Source organism: Notamacropus eugenii, chromosome 1 (assembly GCF_028372415.1).
Source record: "Notamacropus eugenii isolate mMacEug1 chromosome 1, mMacEug1.pri_v2, whole genome shotgun sequence".
Classification (NCBI taxonomy): domain Eukaryota; kingdom Metazoa; phylum Chordata; class Mammalia; order Diprotodontia; family Macropodidae; genus Notamacropus; species Notamacropus eugenii.
This window is the reverse complement of record NC_092872.1, coordinates 297,719,594-297,738,639: the sequence shown is the minus strand read 5'-3', so window position 1 is coordinate 297,738,639 and position 19,046 is coordinate 297,719,594. Positions and strand designations below refer to the sequence as shown.

The 19,046-nt window shown below is 39.0% G+C and overlaps 1 protein-coding gene across 2 annotated transcripts in view; it reads left to right on the top strand.

Annotated features, from left to right (window-relative positions):
- The first annotated feature begins 772 nt into the window (after positions 1-772).
- Positions 773-19,046, top strand: part of FANCM (FA complementation group M) — a 98,358-nt gene continuing 80,084 nt past the window's right edge. For both annotated transcript variants that reach the window (XM_072629264.1, XM_072629265.1), the window contains exons 1-6: positions 773-1,442; positions 2,399-2,571; positions 4,833-4,910; positions 7,380-7,538; positions 11,905-12,033; positions 18,532-18,664. In XM_072629264.1, coding sequence (XP_072485365.1) covers positions 872-1,442; positions 2,399-2,571; positions 4,833-4,910; positions 7,380-7,538; positions 11,905-12,033; positions 18,532-18,664 — 1,243 coding nt within the window. In that variant the 5' untranslated portion in view covers positions 773-871. The remainder of the gene's footprint in view (positions 1,443-2,398; positions 2,572-4,832; positions 4,911-7,379; positions 7,539-11,904; positions 12,034-18,531; positions 18,665-19,046) is intronic.

Sequence of the window (19,046 nt, the reverse complement as noted above, 5' to 3'; positions counted from 1 at the left end):
TGTGATCTAAGACTTTTGCAGAGATTATTTTGTGAAAAGTGAGTTAATGGTGTACAATTTTTTTTTTTTGCTACAAAAAGAAATTTTGGAAACCACATATGCATGATGCATAAGCGGGAGATGGAATGTCCTGTATTGCTAGCCCCTCCGGTGTCACTGAAATAGAATTTTTGAAGGGGAATAATGGAAAAGGCAGGTTCCTGAGCAGCCTACTAAGTTTATTTGTGAGCTGTGTGAGCCTCCTGAGCCTGGGCAAGTCACTTAACTGCTCTTAGCCTCAGTTTCCTTATCTGTAAAATGGGCGTAATAATAGCACTCACCTCAGAGGGATGTTATGAGGTTTAAAAGTCAACATACATAGACTCCTTTGTAAACATTAAAGTGATAAGTAAATGCTATCTATTATCATTATCCTAGAGGAAATAGAGAGCCATTGAAGATTTTCCTGGAGAGACAGCGAGTGTGTGTGAATTCATCCTTTCTTATCAAACTCGTCGATTTTCAGAAAACCTGCCTATCGAAAACGTGCTCGGGAAGGGAAGGGATCCGTACAGTTAAGTGTGCCGCCCATAGCCTCTGAGTCCGCTCCCCAACTCCAGCAGCGATGGGCTTGACGAGCCAATCCTAAACTAGGGGGCGGAGCGATGGCTGCGTGACGGCTGCGCGCCTGCGTGGTCGTCGCTCGGAGGCGGGGTTTCGGGATTCGGACCAATCCCATCGCGGACGCCCTCTGCGCCGCGGTATATTTGAGTCGTCTTGCGGGCCTCACTCCGGCATTCTTCCTCTCTTTTTCTGAGCTGTGCTTGGGTCTCTCCGTGGAAGTGCCGGCAGTGACTGCCTTCCCGAGCGAGCCATGTAGCTTTTTGTCGACATGAGCGGCAGGCCTAGGACCCTCTTTCAGACATGGGGCTCCAGGGTCACTCGTTGTGTTCGTTCCTCTTCCGAGGGCGGCTCTGGACCCCGGCAGCCGCAGGGCCTCGCTGGCTTCGAGGCCTGCGCTCCTGCAGCGCTGGAGGAGCCGGAGCCGGAGCCGGAGCCGAGGGCGGAGCCGCCGGAGGAGGACGATGACGTGCTGCTGGTGGCGGTGTACGAGGCCGAGCGGCGTTCGGGCGGCGGCGAGCCCCCAGCCTCTCCGGGGCCCTTGGACGACTGCGGCTTCTGCCCCGCGGCGGGGGCCGTGTGGATCTATCCCACCAACTTCCCGGTGAGGGAGTACCAGCTGCGCATCTCGGAGGCAGCCCTGTTCTGCAACACCCTGGTGTGCCTGCCCACCGGGCTGGGGAAGACCTTCATCGCCGCCGTGGTCATGTACAACTTCTACCGCTGGTTCCCCTCGGGCAAGGTGGTCTTCATGGCCCCCACCAAGCCCCTGGTGGCCCAGCAGATCGAGGCCTGCTCCCGGGTGATGGGCATCCCGCAGCGCCACATGGCCGAGATGACAGGTATTCCAGAGGGGTCTGGGGGGGGTCCTCACCGAAATCCTACCCTCCCTCCTTCGCTGAGCTTGGCCTTCCAGAGACACTCAGCGAGTACTTGTTAAGCGCCTGCTTTATTCCTTCAGTCAACATTATCAAGTGCATACTCAGTACCAGGTACAGTGCCAAGCTCAGGGATACAAAGGAGGTCAGCAACAGTGCCCTCCCTCCAGGAGCTCCAGTCTAACCAGCAGCAACTGTGTCCAAACGAGATACATACAGGATAAATTGAAGATAATCGCGTAGGGAATTGCACTAGAATGAGGAGTTAACAGGAAAGATCCTTGACTTGTAACAATAGCTAACTGTATATTGTACTTTTACGTTGTCACACTAGCTTCTCACGTCATCCTTGTGATCGAGTAGTATCTCAGTTTTACAGATTCGGAAATAGGCTATGAGATGAAGTTCCTTGCTTAAGTCTCCTCAGTAGTTAAAGGGAAGATTCTGACTCCAGATTCAAGAGAAAGCTATCAGATCTATAGCTAACCTGATCATAAATGGGTGGTGTTGATAGTGGTGAGTGGGAATGGTGATGCCTTATTTCTGCCTCAAAAAAGCCCAAACCCTAGCCTTTTGATGCCTAGGATATCTAGAAGAGATCATGAATTTAGCTTAGATTTACCTTAGTTAGCTTAATGTATTTATGTTGTAACTTTAGGTTTCCATTCACGATATACAGAAGTGAAAATTAACTCGTAGGCTTTTTCTTTGGTTACCATTCCTTTTAGGGATTTTGACCCTTTTGAATGTCTTATCCTTATCAGTCCTCTTATATAACAGCTGCTTTGTTGGTTAGGCTTTGATGTGGAGCTTTGAGGTCAAGTCAGTTAGCAAAGAAAAAAATTTGCTATGAAAAATGGGCCAATTTTTTCAATATTTTATTGTGTAACAGTTAATCTTACTTGCTCTTATTTTTGCAGGTTCTACCCAAGCTTTTGTCAGGAAGGAAATATGGCACAATAAAAGAGTTCTTTTTCTTACTCCTCAAGTTATGATAAATGACCTTTCTCGTGGAGCCTGTCCTGCTGTTAAAATTAGGTGTCTAGTTATTGATGAAGCCCATAAAGCTCTTGGAAATTATGCCTATTGCCAGGTAATGATCTTGTTAGTATTTTGGGGTAATAATCATCAGAGAGGCAGCATGGCATAGTGGATAGAAATGCTCTAATATGGATGCATTTTGGTTGTGTGATCCTGAGCCAGTCTTAACCATTTTCTGCCCTGCCACCATGTCTTACTCTCCTCCCCTCCTCCCCCCTTTTCTCTAGGACTATGATCATTACCAACTAATCTGGAAAACATGTGTCTGCTCTGTTTTCTGACTCCTTCTTTGTGATTTCCCAGTCTACCAGTCCAATATGACATCTCTACCATTATAATCTAAACTCTCTGAGACCAAGGATAGTCACTATTGTCTTAGTGTTCCCCTTGCTATTGAAGGACTTTGGGATCTCACTTACTGGCAACTGCTGGACTTGCTAATGAGTGATCATGCTTGGCACCTGATAATCCATGGATTCCTAATTAGGAATAATTCCTAATTAAGAATCATTGTTGAAGCCCTATACTGTATCTTCAGTTTGGACTGTAATCTTAAAATAGCTTTTCTCATAGCCAAGATGCCATCTGAGGCTACCGATTTTCTGTGGCATAATCTGGCAGTAGTTTAGGATGAATTGGATAGATGGATAGAATGAAGGAAAGGAGATCTGTTAGCAAAATATATGTACTGTATTGAAGAATAGGAATATAGTGGAAATTAAAAGGAATGAATGGATATAAAAGCAGAATTTGTACTTTCTGAACTATAACCTACTTTTAAAAATCATAAACAACAATTGTGAAATCAGTTTACTTAATTTTGAGTAAAAATTGCTTATTAAAAATTGACATTTTTTCAGTTGCATTTAAAATAATTTTTATGATGTGGGTTCTGAGCTCTGTACTTTCTGACATAGGTCTCCAAAAATCACTAACTCAACCATACCAAAGTATTGATGAGATTAAAAAGTAGAAAGAGTTTTAAAGGACTTGGAGAAAAGAAGAAAAAAAGAAAATGAATGGAAGGACAAAGAGAATTTACCTTGCTTTTTAAATTCATAGTTCCTGTACATTTCACCTTCTTTCTTGAGGCCCACAATATCTGAATGTTTGTCTTGAGGGGCTCTGAAGTTTGATAAGTGTGTGTGTTCATTTCTGCTTTATGCCTATCAGTTCTTTCTTTTCAAGGAATTTTAAGTTGTGAGTGAGCATGTTTTGTGTAGCTGCTGAGATACGTCAGACTATTTATTTGAAAATCAAGATGGATAATCAAATTACCAAGAAATAATTGTATTTCTTGTATTAAATTTTTTTGTTGTATGTATTGTATTCTTGAATTGCATTCAAAAATTGAGTTCAATCTGTTCTTTAGACATCATCTTGAAAGAATGTATATTTATTTGATAAACTGACATTTTCATATTTTACTTCTTACTTAAATCTTAAAAGGACCTGTGATTTTATCAGTGTAAGTACTCCTCTTTCTGACTGGTAGCAACCTTTCTGACTTAGTATATGGTATTTGAGAGTTAGGGTTAAAAAATTCATCCCTGTTCTGCAAACCTGATAATGAACTTCTAAATTTAGTTAAATTGGTCCTCAGATAACAGATAATGTAATCTGTTGCTTTGCCCATTCATATTTAAGTCTTTCCAGTTTGGTAGGATTTATCAGAGCTTGTGTTCTGCAAATATAATAGCTTTCAGAAACCTAGAATCACTACACTCCCTTCCACACCCTAAATGAAACATTGTGAACAGAACTTTAGTGTGCTTTTAAAAAAAATTCTGTGATTATATTCTGGAACTGATAGTGTTTTGGCTTCCATGCCAGTGGATCTAAATAGAGGATGTTAATATTTGTTAATTTTCAAAAATTATTATTACTTGTAAATGAAAGGTAAGACTAACATTAGTGTTCACTTTTTTCCTTTAAAAGTTCAAATAATTCAGTGTAATTTTTTTCATATATCATTTCATGTCCCAAAAGAAATGTTCTTGTTGCAAAACTAGTGGCAGTACTTGTGCCAGGGATCCAGAAAAACATGAATGTAACAGTAAGAAATGTGTTGTAAGAAAAAGTGCTTTAAAAAAAGTTTGGCAGAAACACTTTCTCAGAAGTAAAAAAGCAATAATCAAGCACCAAGTATAGGGTTTGAATATTAGGCATGGGTTTGATTATTAATGTAAGACATTAGCCTACTGTTTATCATTTAAGAAAAGACTACTTATACTTAGAGTGTTATTTACAAAGGTTTTTTTTTTTTTAAATAAATGTTTGTTTAATTGCTTGTACTCAAAATATTTTTTCCAGGTAGTAAGGGAGCTAGTTAAATATACGAAGCACTTTAGAATATTGGCTCTCAGTGCCACACCTGGCAGTGATACAAAGGTAAGTTTGGTGATGTTTCCATTTAGTAAAAATATAAATACTTAAGAACTATCATCCATGATTCATCTAGCCTATCATATTGGCATCAGGGAACATATGAATAGACATGATCATCTTCCTTGCATTGGAGGTCTACAAAGATTATGGAAATAACCACATATATCCTTAATTCCCCTAAATAGTTTGTGGCAATTAATCTATCATGTACCTTAGCCAATTTATTTTTTGCTTGTGTCACCACTATTTTAAAAGGTTAATATTTAAACTATATTATTGATGACTTAGCCCCTGCCTTGAAGGTTTTGTCTTTACTTTTTAAAAATAACTCAGATACATCCTACTCCATGAAGCATTCACTAATCTCCCTGAGTTGGTATCTTGTTACTCAGGGTAATAGTTTTTTAAATTTCTTCCCTTTTGGGGACTTTGTCTCTTCACACAAGTGATGCATTTTACGTATCAGAAAGGGATATTATTCAGCTGTTTAAAATTAGAAACTACAAAAAGTTTCAGATAGTTGTACTAATATTAACTTATTAAACATTTCAAATAATTAAAACTGCTCCTGAGTTACTCAAGAACAACTTCACTATTTTAAAGGCTGCAGGATTAGGCTGCTGGCTTTCCAGAACAGATAATGTTAGAAATGTAAACAATATCATGGTATTTTAGTTCATTGACAAACAATACTATTAAGAGATTTCACACTTCACTTACAGATACAGTAAGTGGTATATTATCACCACTCATTATTACAGCTCACTTTGAAGTAAGCCTTTGCTGATTGATGGTGACAGTTTCAGATTTGTACCTGTTGTGTCATCTCAGATTTGACCTTCTTGGTACATATTGTATTAAATGATTTATATGCTACATTCTTTGTCAGTTTGGAGTTATGGGAATTGTACCCCAAAAATATCTGATAATTTTTGTTGTTGCTTTGCATTTTTTCCCCATCCCTAACCCCCCAAAAAATCCAAACCCCCCAAAACCCAAAACAAACAACCAAGGGGCATACCTCACGGTTGGGAAAACTGTGGGACATCCTGTGGGTGGGGGGAAGGGGAAGAATATTCTTTGAAAACCCCTTTTGCCACTATAATATATAATTTCTGATATACTATTAATATATTTTGGTTTTATGTAACTTTCATTTTCTGCTGTATCCAAGGAGGTAGCATACTATAGTTGAAAGAATTGAATAGTTGACATAATACTGTACTGGGTCTGTGACCTTGAAAGTCAGTTAACCTGTTTAGGCTTGTTTCCCTTTCAGTAGAATGAAGGGATTAAGTATAGAAGGCTCTTGAGATCTCTTTCTGATAAGACCTAAATCTGTGGTTATATGATCTCTCCCTCTTCCCCTTTCCATCAAGTCATTCCTTGTAACAAAGATGTAAAAGAAAAAGGAATACAACAAAATCAATCTGGTATGCTTTTATAGATTTGATAGTTGATCTAGGGTGGGTTAGGTTATTAGCATCCTTAAAGTGAGAAATTTCAATGTTTTGAAAAACTGCTTTTGGTTTCTGATAGAGATATCAATCTTTTTTTTTCTGAGTGATTTATTTTTAGTTTTCAACATTCACTTCTATGGGATTTTGAGTTCCAAATTTTCTCCCTATCTCTCCCCTCCCCCCACCCCAAGACAGTTTGTATTCTGATTACCCTTCCTCCAATCTGCCCTCCCTTCTATCACACCCTGCCCCCTTCTCTTATCTCTTACCCCTCTATTTTCTTGTAGGGCAAGATAAAATTTTTGTACCCCATTACCTGTATGTTTTATTTCCCAGTTGCATGATATCAGTCTTTTAAAAGCATTTTCAATCTGGCTATAATTTAAATTTGCTACTTTTTAACTTCGTTGCCCTGAAACCAACTTAACCTGCCTTCCTGAGTTGTCATTTTCTAAAGACTCTGGCCCTGGGGTATGTGGGAGGCCAGGGTCAAGGATGACCTCTCCCATCCCTCACAGCTGACATAATTTGTTATTTACATTTTTAAGCTGGACTCTCACAGAGTATGTGATCTTGAGGGTCAAACCAGCCATAAAACAGACACCAGTCAGTCTGATATGTGAATATATGAAGCTGGGACCCTTGTAGATGAACAGACCATCATATCTTCTAGTTTGGTAGTTCTCAAAGCAAAAGATTGTGGCTTTTGCCATCGTATTTACTCATGTCCCCCCTCCCTTTATTTTGTCTTTCTTCTCCCCTTCAGCTGGGAATTAATCATTTCCTTACCCCTATTGCTCCCTTCCTCCTGCTTTGTCATCCCCATTTGGGAGGGGATTACCCTTCACTTCTCCCCATCTTGTTGCAACTCATAAATGTGCAAGCTCTGCCTGAATTGTGAACTCCTTCATACTTGATATAGGAGTTCCACATACATGTTCATTTCTCTTGTAATCCAATTTCAATGCATGTTTTGTGGACTTATGATTTTTTTTTTGTTAATATTGTATAGGCTGTGCAACAGGTTGTTTCAAACCTACTAATTGGGCAGATAGAGCTGCGTTCTGAAGACTCTTCAGATATTTTGCCATTCACTTATGAAAGACGAATTGAAAAACTCATTGTTCCCCTTGGAGAAGAACTTGTAACAATTCAGAATACATATATACAGGTAAGTGATTTCTTTGTGAGTGTTAAACTCCATCTTCATTGGTTTTTTGCTTACTGTTTAGTTTTGAAAATAAAATTTTTATTTTATGTTTTAAAAATAATTAACAGATATATTCCGATATACAAACAAAAAAAGGATTATATATGAAATCATGAGCTTCTCATTATGTACTTTGTTCTTTAATTGTTTATTAAACTTAATAAATAATATTGTTTATTTTTTGTCTTTCTGACCTTTTTGTTTCCTTTTGTCTAATCTCTGTCAGTTCTCAGTAATTTGTTTCCCTATTCCCTCATGGAGACCCTCCCTTGTAAAAGATAAGCATGGTCAAGAAAAAAAAAAATCAACATATTAGCTATGTGTCAGATGTGTTTATGCCTCAGTCCTCTAACTCTAATTGTTATTTCTCTTGCCAAAATGTTGGGGGTGAGCTTCAGTCATTTAATGTCATTTTTCATTCTTTTGGTTTTGTTTTGTGATTTCTTGGTTTCTCATAAAGTCATTAGCCTCCATCTGTTCCATTCTAATTTTGAAAGAACTATTTTCTTCAGTGATCTTTTGAATCTCCTTTTCCGTTTGGCTAATTCTGCTTTTGAAAGCATTCTTCTCCTCATTGGCTTTTTGAACCTCTTTTGCCAATTGAGTTAGCCTATTTTTCAAGGTGTTATTTTCTTCAGCATTTTTTTGGGTCTCCTTTAGCAGGGTGTTTACTTGTTTTTCATGCTTTGCTTGCATGTCACTCATTTCTCTTCCCAGTTTTTCCTTCACCTCTCTAATTTGATTTTCAAAATCCTTTTTGAGCTCTTCCATGGCCTGAGCCCATTGAGTGGGCTGGGATACAGAAGCCTTGACTTCTGTGTCTTTCCCTGATGGTAAGCATTTTTCTTCCTCATCAGAAAGGAAGGGAGGAAATGCCTGTTCACCAAGAAAGTAACCTTCTATAGTCTTATTTTTTTTCCTTTTTCTGGGCATTTTCCCAGCCAGTTACTTGACTTCTGAGTTTCCTCTCCACACCCACCTTGCCTCCAGATCTGCCCAGCCAGGGCTTGGGATCTGAGATTCAAATGCTGCTTCCCAGCCTCAGGGCTTTGGGCGGGTTGGGGCTGCTATTCAGTGTGAGATCAAGTTCAGGTGCTCAGGTGGGGGCAGGACCACCTCATGGGCTCAGTTCCCTCAGGGGGTTTATGCAGAGACCTTCAACAATGGATCCAGGCTCCTGCCTGCTTGAGGAGCCCCGGTCTGGTCCCGCCTCCGCTGCTGCCTCCCGAGGGGGTCTGAGTTATGGGGGCACCCCACACCCCTCTCGACCCACCGAAGAGACCCTCTCACCCACCCTCGCCACCTGTGGGTGGGGGACCCGCGTGGCCGCTGGAGATCCTGTCCCTGAAGCCTGCTCGGATCCTCTCCTTTCTGCGCCACATCGCACCGCGGAGGCAGGGTTGGGCTCTGCTCCGGGTCTGGGCGCGAGGGACCTTTTGCGAGAGGTTTTCAGGCTCTCTGGAGCAGAAATCTCAGCTCCATTGTTCTGTGGCTTCTGCTGCTCCAAAATTCGCTGGTGGTTCTTTTTTTACAGATATTTTATGGGCAGTGGGTTCGGAGGTAGTGTATATACGTCTTTCTACTCTGCCATCTTGGCTCCACCCCCCCAGTCATCTAATGTCATGACTGGTCATCATATTGATCAGATTTCTGGTGTAAATTAAAACACCTTTAAAATATATTATTTGCTGTCATAGAAATTATTGTCCTGTTTCTACTTATCACCTCATCTAAGTCTTCCTGAGTTTCTCTGAATTCATATTTGTCATTTCTCATAACATAATAATATTCCTAATACTCAGATACCATGATTTGTTTAGCCATTTCCAAATTGATGGGCATCCTCTTTATTTCCAGTACTTGCTTAGACAAAAAATATCACTATAAAATATTTGTCCTTTTCCCCTGTCTTTGATTAGTACTGGGGTAGATGTATGCGCGCGTGTGTGCGTGCATGCCTGTGTGTTAGAGACTTTTAGGGTAGAGGTCAAAATTCTAGAGAGGCTGAAATTTCTTAGCTCCATCACTACATTAATATGCCTGCACTATTGCAGCCCTTCCAACGTCATTTTCCTTCTTTCTCATCTAATTTTAACTTCGTTGGAGTTTGAGGGAACTTTTATATAGATATTAAAATTGGGGAGGAGAGGAAGATGATGAGCTAATTGCTGAACTCCTTTAGAAAGGAGGGGGAATGACCTGGGGACTCAGTATTCTACAACTACCATAATTTTGATTGGGTAGAAAATTTTAATTGTGTGGAATTCAACAGGAAAAAGGTTACTGAATGAAAGAAGCAAAGGCTGAATCTGGAAGTGACAATGGGGAGCAAAGAGTACTCTGAGTCTTCCTCAAGGACTAGCAAGAGTGATGGGCTGAGCAAAGGAAAAGCCAGTTCTGGAGAGGATAGCCAGGTATACTGTATTGTTAGAGGAATTAGGTCTCACTGAAGGCCAGTAGTTGGAAAGAATGTGAGAGAAAGAGATCCAGGATGAAAAGGAGTTTATTCACTACTGAAGAGAAATTTCAGAAGGTACTATGAAAGGGTTGGGAAGGTTTGGTGTAGTTTATGAGTAGGACTAGATGGAGGAGCACAAGGACAAGAGAACATAAGGGGGGAAAGAGGATTCATTTCCTACTAAATGTTCCCTGATTACTTATTACAAGCATAGGGAGAGAAGCAGGAGGAGTTGTAGGGGCAGTAATGGACTACTGATGGGGAAAGAGGTTCATAATTTCCAAAAGGTGTTACAGAGACAGTTGAACTGGTTCTGTGTCTGTTCTTTCATCTGGAAACTGGTGGAGGGAAGCCTAGAACTGGTGGAGAGGAGAAGAGAAGTTGGCAGTGATTCTATTTCCAGTATCCTTCCAGCTCTCAGCCCAGCTAGCTTAGGGTGCAGATGGTCTTCCTGTGTCCCTAGAGTAAGCTGGTAGAGGGGAAAGGTGGGGAGGGGAATGGAGACATCTATGTGGATAATAAAGAATATTGATTTTAGGTCTCCTTCATTATGTATTACTAGCAGAGTGTGCTGGAGCCTGGTTCTGTGGAAGGCCTGTGACCTGTGGGTTACTGGGGCCTCTGCAACAGCTTTTCCAGAGGTAAAGAAGAGCAAAAAAGAAAATGCATGTGAAAACATTGTATCTCTTAGTAAGCATTTATTAAGCACCTGTTGTGTTGCCAAGCACTGTACTAAATGCCAGGGATACAAAGCAAGGCCAAAGATAGTTCCTGCTCTCAAAGAGCCAACAGTCTAATGAGGATATGGTATGAAAACAATATGTGTGAATAAAACACGCACATATAAGCCTGTGGGTATATGTGCAGTATACACGGGCATGTATGCACATGTGTACACATACATAGATGTGATAATTGAGATATAATCAACAGGGGAATCACATTAAAGGGGAATCAGGAAAGGCTTCCCATAGAAGATCGAATTTTGTCTGGAATTTGAAGCCAGGGAAGATGGGTGGAGATGAGGAGAGACACTATTTCAGTCACAGGGGACAGCCATTGAAAATGACTGGAGACTGGTAATGGGATGTCTTGTGCAAGAAGAACCAGAAGGCTGGTGTCTCTGGATTACAGAGTAAGTGGTGGGGAGTAAGGTTTAAGAAGACTAGATAGGTTGGAAGGGGCCAAGTAGTAGATTTTATATTTGTTCCTGGAGCTGATAGGGAGTCACTGGAGTTGATTGACATGGTCATTTGAAAGGGAGGTGATAACATGATCAGATCTACATTTTAGGCAGATTAATTTGATAGTGGAGTGGAGGATGGATTGGAGTGGAGAGGGGTTTGAGGGGAGGAGACCAACCAGCAGACTTTTGTAATAGATAGTCAGGGTGATGAGGGCCTGCACTAAGGTGGTAGCAGTAAGAGGAGAGAAGGGGACATATATGAAAGATGTTACAAAGATAGAAATGTCAAGACTTAACAACTGATTAAATGTGAGAGAATGTTAGGACTTAAGGATGACATGCCTAAGTTGCAAGTCTGGGTGATTGAGAAATGGTGGTGTCCTCCACAGTAATAGAATAAGTTCAAAAGGCAGGAGGTTTTTTTTCTCTTAGTGTATAAAAAGTTTAACATGCTAATACCAACATCATCCTGTTTTTCTATTGTACTTAACTTCTATGACCACTTTAATTGTTTTCTGTGTTTACTTGAAAATGTTGAATGTTTATTTTAATTATATCTCACACTTATATTGAACCAACCTTAGAGTAAGGAAATTGGTGGGCATGTATGAAAATGAAGTCATAATATATCAAAATTATATTTAGCAAATACATCTTTATATAATTTTTTTTTTAATCTACAGGTTTTAGAAGCATTTGCTAATCGCTTGATTAGAGTTAATGTTCTGATGCGACAGGATATACCCAACCTTACAAAATATCAGATGATTTTAGCAAGAGATCTATTTAGGAAAAACTTATCTCATACTTTGGTAAGTGTTTTAAAATACTTTATAAAATGATGAATTCATTTTTCCTTAGTGCCAGGGTAATGTATAGGCATAGTGATTTTAGCTTTAAAAATCACATCATCAGCAAATGAATTATGATTTAGATAGATGTTAAAGATATACTAAGACAACTAAAATGGCTTAATGTTCTTAGTTCAGTTAAATTTAAACTCTTATCTTTCATTACCAAATCAGTGCTTTTGTATAGTCAATAAACTAAGTACAGTGGCATCTTGGATTTTATATCTTTTAGGCAATTTTGTACTAGTAAATATATCGTCTGCATGTGAGAGCATGTCCTTCTGACTATGTGTCGCTATGTGGGTATATACGTGTTTATATGTGTGTATGTATGTATATGTATGTAGAGGGAGACATTCTGATGGACAAAGTCCAAAGTATAGTTATGCTATATAAGACAGACATTTCAAACTGACACTGTTTTGGTCCTAAAATTGAACAAGGAGAGGAAGAACAGGAAGGATTTGAGAAACTTCAAAGTTGTTTTAATGACTCCTAGCTTTTCACTGAAACAAAGGCCCATCTTTTTAACACCAGTGTTCCGATGATACTATGTGGTTGTGAATCATGTAATACCACAGTTTCTGAAAATTCCTAAATATTAAAGAAATTGAAGTTTTTGAAGAAATTAGAATGCATAGGTATGCATTAATCGGTATATTAAGCTACAGCACATTAAAACGGGGAAGCAGTAGTGAGAATTTCGTCTAAGAAATGTATGGTTGAAAAAGATGATATGCAAGATTGAGAAATATCTAATTGACAGTCACTGTATTTTATTGGGTTCCTCATGATGACATATTGAGGAATCCCATGTTGCAAACTTAGGTGATGACATTGATAAGTGCCCCATAGAATAGGAAGGCTTGTATGGGTTACAGTCTGCATCAGTGGAAAGAATACCCATAACTATGAGCTAATAGATCCTGTGGAGTATTAGAGAACCTTTCACTAAACAAGTGTGTTTTAGTCTAATAAATACCAAAATATTCATCGCAGCACTTTTTGTGGTGGTATATGGGTATGTGTGCCCACTGATTGTGGCATGGCCACATAAAATGTGGTTTATAGTGTAATGGGCTATGATGCAGTAAAAAACTGATGGATGGGGGAATTTAATGAAACATGGAAAATCACAGAATTTGTAAGGAACCTTGACAGCCATCTAGTTTAACTCGTACTCAAAGGAATTCCCACAAATAACACTCCCAACAAGTGATTGTCTGTTCTTAGCTTGAAGACCTCTAAGGAGGAAGAACCCATCACTTTTTACGGGAAGCCATTCAGTTTTTGGACAGCTCTAATTTCTAGGAAATTTTTCCTTATATCAAGCCTAAATTTGTCTGTTTTCAGCATCTAGCCATTTTTCTTTGTTCAAACAGAACAAATTTAATCCTTCCTCCACATGTCAAGTCTTTCATACACTTGAGCAGAGCTATCATGTTTCCTCTGAGTCTTCTTTTCTTCAGGTTAACTATTTTTAGTTCCTTCAGCTGATCTTAATATGTCATGAGCTTAAAGTTTTTCACCGTCCTGGTTGCCATCTTCTGAACATTCTCAGGTTAATCAGTGTCTTCTTAAATCATGGTTTGAAATCAGTGTAGGAGGGAAAACAAACCAGGAAGTCAAACAAAGGAGGGAAGAGTTTTATAAATCCTAAAATATTCATAGCAATGTTTTTATTGTGTGGGGAAGCAAAACATTGGTGGGACTTTGGGGGTGGGGAGAATGCTTGCTCATTCATCATGGAACAACTGAAAAAACAATTTTATGTGAATTTAATGGAATATTATTGCAACATAAGTAACTTGGGAAGACATATATGAAGTAATGAAGAAGGAAGAAAGCCAAGGCCAGGAAAACATGACCACATAAAAGAAAACAAAATAAATGACGTGAGAATTCAGATTAATGCAGTAATTTTGATTCCAGAGGGCTGATGATGGAGCATATATAACTCCTACCAATAGGCTATAAATATGCTGCACACTGGTTTATTTTGCTTTACTGTTGCTTTTTGTTACGAGTCAGGGTTCTTTGTAGTTGGGGATTATACAAAAGTGACAGTGAAGAAAAATAATTCAAACAAAACAAAAAGTAAAAAAGACAGAAAGAGCTGTGAGTACCGAGCAAATATACATAGAGGAAGTCTGTACTAGAGGTCATATATTTTTCACACTTCCACCCCTGACCCCTTTCAAAATCATGATGAGAATAATTGATTCTCTTATCAGTCTGACTATTCCTTCTCTTTCTCCTTTCTGGATCATCACCCACCTCAGACCCAATAACTAGAAGGGGACCCCTCACCATCTCATACAGAAAATTGGAATACCATCGTGAGCTTTCATAAACTTGCTTTGATCTTCTCTTGCTCAGATCCAGGTCTCCACAGCTGTTATCGGCCGTCTTTGCACTATAGTTTGTGTATGGGGGTGGTCCCCTTCCACTCATGTGATTTCTCCTTTAAGATGTAAGATCCTTGAGGGTAGGGACTGTCTTGCTTGCTTACTTTTGCATCTCTAGCACTGAGCATAGTGCCTGGCACATAGTTAAGTGTTGAATAAACTCCTCTACGTAACGGATTCTTCATCTTTTTGGTGTCATTGCCCTCTCTGGCAGTCTGGTGGAGCCTATGAAACCATTCTTAGAATAATGTTTTTAAAAGGAAGCCAATTATATTGAAATACAGTTATCAAAATGTTAGAAGAATAAGTTCGTGGACCTGAGTAAAAGAAGCCCTGCAGTTTATTTATCTTGATTTTCTTTATTTTTTTTAAATTCAGCTTTAAGTTCTGAATTTTCTCTCTACCTCCTCTCCCTCCCCCATTGAGAAGGCAAGAAGAATTAAGTCAATTATAAATATGTATAGTCATGCAAAGCAAATGCTCACATTAGTCATATCCAAAAGAAAGAAAAAAAATAGGCTTCAGTCTGCATTCTGAGTCTATCAACTCTGTATCTGGAGATGGATGGCATTTTTTATCATAAGTTTTTGAAATTGTAGCTGATCATTTTGTTGATCAGAATTACTAATTCTTTTGAAGTGTTATTGTGGAAATTGTTCTTCTAGTTCTGCTCACTTTGCATCAATTCATACAAGTCTTCCTATGTTTTTCTGAAACTCACTTTCATCATTTCTTACGTCACAATGGTATTCTATCACATTGTTATAACATGTTTAACCATTTCCCAATTGATGGGTATCACCTCAGTTTCTGGTTCTTTGCAACCACAAAATGATAATCTATAAATATTTTTGTATGTAGGGATCCTTTTTATTTTATCATATTGGGGTTTATACCTTTGTAGTATTGCTGGGGCAAAGGATGTGCACAGTTTTATAGTTTTTTTTGGGGTACAGTTCCAAATTGCTTTTTGGAATGGTTGAATCAGTTCAGGGCTCCTAATCAGTATATTGAAGTCCCTGTTTTACCACAGCATTTTGACACAACCTTGGTCATTTTTTTTTTTGTTTTTTGTCAACTTAGCCAATCTTATTGTTGTGAGGGTGGTACTTCAAAAGTTGTTCTAATTTGCTTTTACCTAATTTTTAGTGCTTCAGAGTATTATTTCATGTGACTCTTGATAGCTTTGATTTCTTCCTCAAAAAACTGCATATCATTGACTATCAGTTAGGGAATGGCTCCTATTCTTATAAATGTGATAGTTTCCTGTATATCTCATAAATGAGACCTTTATTAGAGAAGTATTTATTGCTTTTCAACATATCAAAGAGGGAAAGATTTTTGAATAGTAAGAAAAAATGATGGACCTAAAAGAGCTAGCATTTACATAGCATCTTATATACGTTATCTCATTTGATGTTCACAACAGCCTTGTAAAGTAGGTGCTATTATTATCACCTCCATTTTACAGATGAAGAAATTTAGGCTTAGAGATTAAGTAACTTGCCCAGGGCCTCATTGCTATTAATAAGCGTGTGAGGCAAGATTCAGACTCATGTCTTTATGACTTAATTCCAGGACTCTATCCACTGTGCCATCTAACTTCCTCTGAAAGGACATTATAATACATTGGTGTTACTGAGAAAATACTCAATAATTATTGAATCTGTATCCTACTTGTCTCTCCAAAATCTTGATGAGAATAATTTACGTGAGGGAATTGTTGATGAAAATATGGAAAGGGAACTGGCACACAGACTGAAAGAAGGCGGCTTATAAGATTCTGCTCTAATTGTTCTTTATTGATTATAAGAAAACACTTGATTTAATAGAGCAAATATTTAGCCTTAATGGCACTTGTGGGCAGACACTGAATAGGAGGATCCAGTGCAGAATTCAGATTGAAGAGGGATTTTCCATATGTTTAGTCAGCTAGTATTTATCAAGCCCCTAGTATATGCCAAGCACTCTGGTTACAAAGGAAGGCAATAAGCAGCCCCTGCTGTTAGGGATCTTATAGTCTGATGGGGCAGACAACATGCAAGCAACGATATACATGCAAGAAATATACAGTATACGTTGAGGTGATCTCAGAGGGAAGGCACTAAGGTTAAGAAGGACTAGACAAAGCTTCTTATAGAAGGTGGGACTTAAGCTGAGACGTGAGGGAGGTGAGTCCTCTGGGCATGGGGACAATTAGTGAAAATGCTCCAAATCAAGAGATGGAACGTCTAGTGTGAGAAACAGGCCAATGTCACTGATCACAGAGTATGGGAGGGGGAGTCAGAGATAAGAAGACTGGAAAGGTAGGAAACGGCAACGTTGTAAAGGGATTTAAAATCTATAGAGGCTTTTTATTTGTTCCTGGAGGTGATGGGATGCCATTGGACTTGATTGAATAGGGGTGGCAACATGGTCAGACCTGCTTTTAAGATGTTCAGTTTGACAATTAAATGGAAGATGGACTGGAGTGAAGAAAAACTTGAGGCAGGGAAACCAGCCAGAAGACTGATGAAAGTTTGCAACATGGTGGTGGCAATGTCAGAGAAGAGAAGGCATTGGTAGGTAACAGATGTTATAAAAGGTGGAAATGACAGGACTTGACAACTGATTTGATATGGAGGGAGGTGAAAAGAAAGGGCAGGTTGGTTGTGGGGAGGGGAAGATTAGGGAAGGTCTTCTACAAAAGGCAAGATTTGAGCTGAGACTTGAAGAACACAAGAGAGGCAGTGGGCAGAGGTTAGGAGGGGAGAGCATTTTAGCCATTTTCTAGTGAAAAGACAGAGTAGGGAGGAAAAAGGCGGAAGGAGGTAGATGTTGCTGGATCATAAAGTACATAAAAGATAGTAAAGTGTAAGAAGAACAGAAATATATGAAGGGGCAAGGTAGTGAAAGGTTTAATATTCCAAGCAGAGCATTTTATATTTAATCCTGGAAGGTAATGGAGAGTCACTGTAGTTCATTCAGGAGGAGAGCGAAATGGTCAGATTTGTGCATTAGGAAGATCATTTTCATAGCTGAGTGGAAGATGTACTGCTGTGGTGAAGGACTTGAGGCAAAGAGACCAGTTAGGTTATTTCAGTAGTCCAGATGAGAGGGCTTGTACCAGGGTTGTGGAGGAGAGAAGGAAACACATACAAAACATGTTACAAGGTGGAAACAACAAGACTGCTGCAGATTAGGTATGGAATGAGTGGAGTGGAATGAGTGAGTGAGGAGTTGATGATGATACTGTTTGTAAGCCTTGGTGACTGGGAGAATGGTGGTGCTTTTGACAGGAATAAAGAAGTACGGAAGAGGGGTATATTTGAAAGGAAAGATAGCAAGTTCTGTTTTGGTCATACTGAATGTAAGGGGTCTTTGGGACCTCTAATTTTAGATAGGCAGTTGAACACATGAGATTGGAAGTTGGGAGAGAGATTAGGGCTGGCTAGATAGATCTGAGAGTTATCTACTTAGAGATGATGATTGAAACCATGGGAGCTGATGGGATCACCAAGAGAAATAACATAGAGGGAGAAGAGAAGAGGGTCCAAGATAGGAGTTTTAGGGGCATCCACATGCTTATCAGGTGTGATGTAGATGAGATGCAGAATAGGAGACTAAGAGGGAGTGGTTAGACAGGTAGAAAGAGAATTCGGAGAGAGCATGAAAACCTTGAGAGAAGAGAATATCAAGGAGAAGAAGATGATTAACATTGTCAAAAACTGCAGAGGTGGAGAAGAAGGATTGAGGAGAGGGCCTCTCTATAATTGGTGCTTGCAATTCATTTCCTCTCACTCTCTTCTTAAGTTTCAACAGTTGGATTTCCAACCTCATCCAACTGAAATGTCTTTCTCCAGAGTTAGCAGTGATCTCTTTATCACCATATCTAATGGCAGTTTTCTTGTTCATTTATCAAATTTCTATTGATCAGTCATTTGATTTTGATATTGTTCTGTCTGTTGTCATGACAACTTCGCTATGGAGTGTTGATCAAATTTGCTTTCTTTCAATCCGATTTGTGGTTGTTTTCTCTGATTTGTGATTGTTTTCTCTGATCTTTTCTTAGGGTGGACAACAAGGTATCATTGAAGGAGATTTTGCTATATGCATTAGTTTATATCATGGTTATGAGTTACTACAACAAATGGGAATGAGATCTTTATATATCTTCCTTTGTGGGATCATGGATGGAACTAAAGGTAAGTTAACTAAAATACTTTACGTGTAAAATTTTGCTAATTAGATATGATTTAAGAAAAACAAACATTCTAAAGTACTTTATTATGCTAGCAAAATAATGGAATGATATGTTATTGTGGGTAATTATGATAAAGTCTGCTAGAAAAAAAGTTATTCATTAATGACATATGGGCACGCAGCCCTGAAAAGCCATAAACATTTTTATTGTTGATAATTTTCATATGTCTACTGTGCTAAATTTGAGTGAATTAACATTTACTTCATACTTTTTGAGAAAAAAGCATGGTATAGTGCATAGAGTCAGCTTTGGAGTCAAGGGCTTCCCAGGTTCAAGTGCTGCCTCTGATACAGACAGGCTTTGTCATTCTGGGCAAGTCTTGC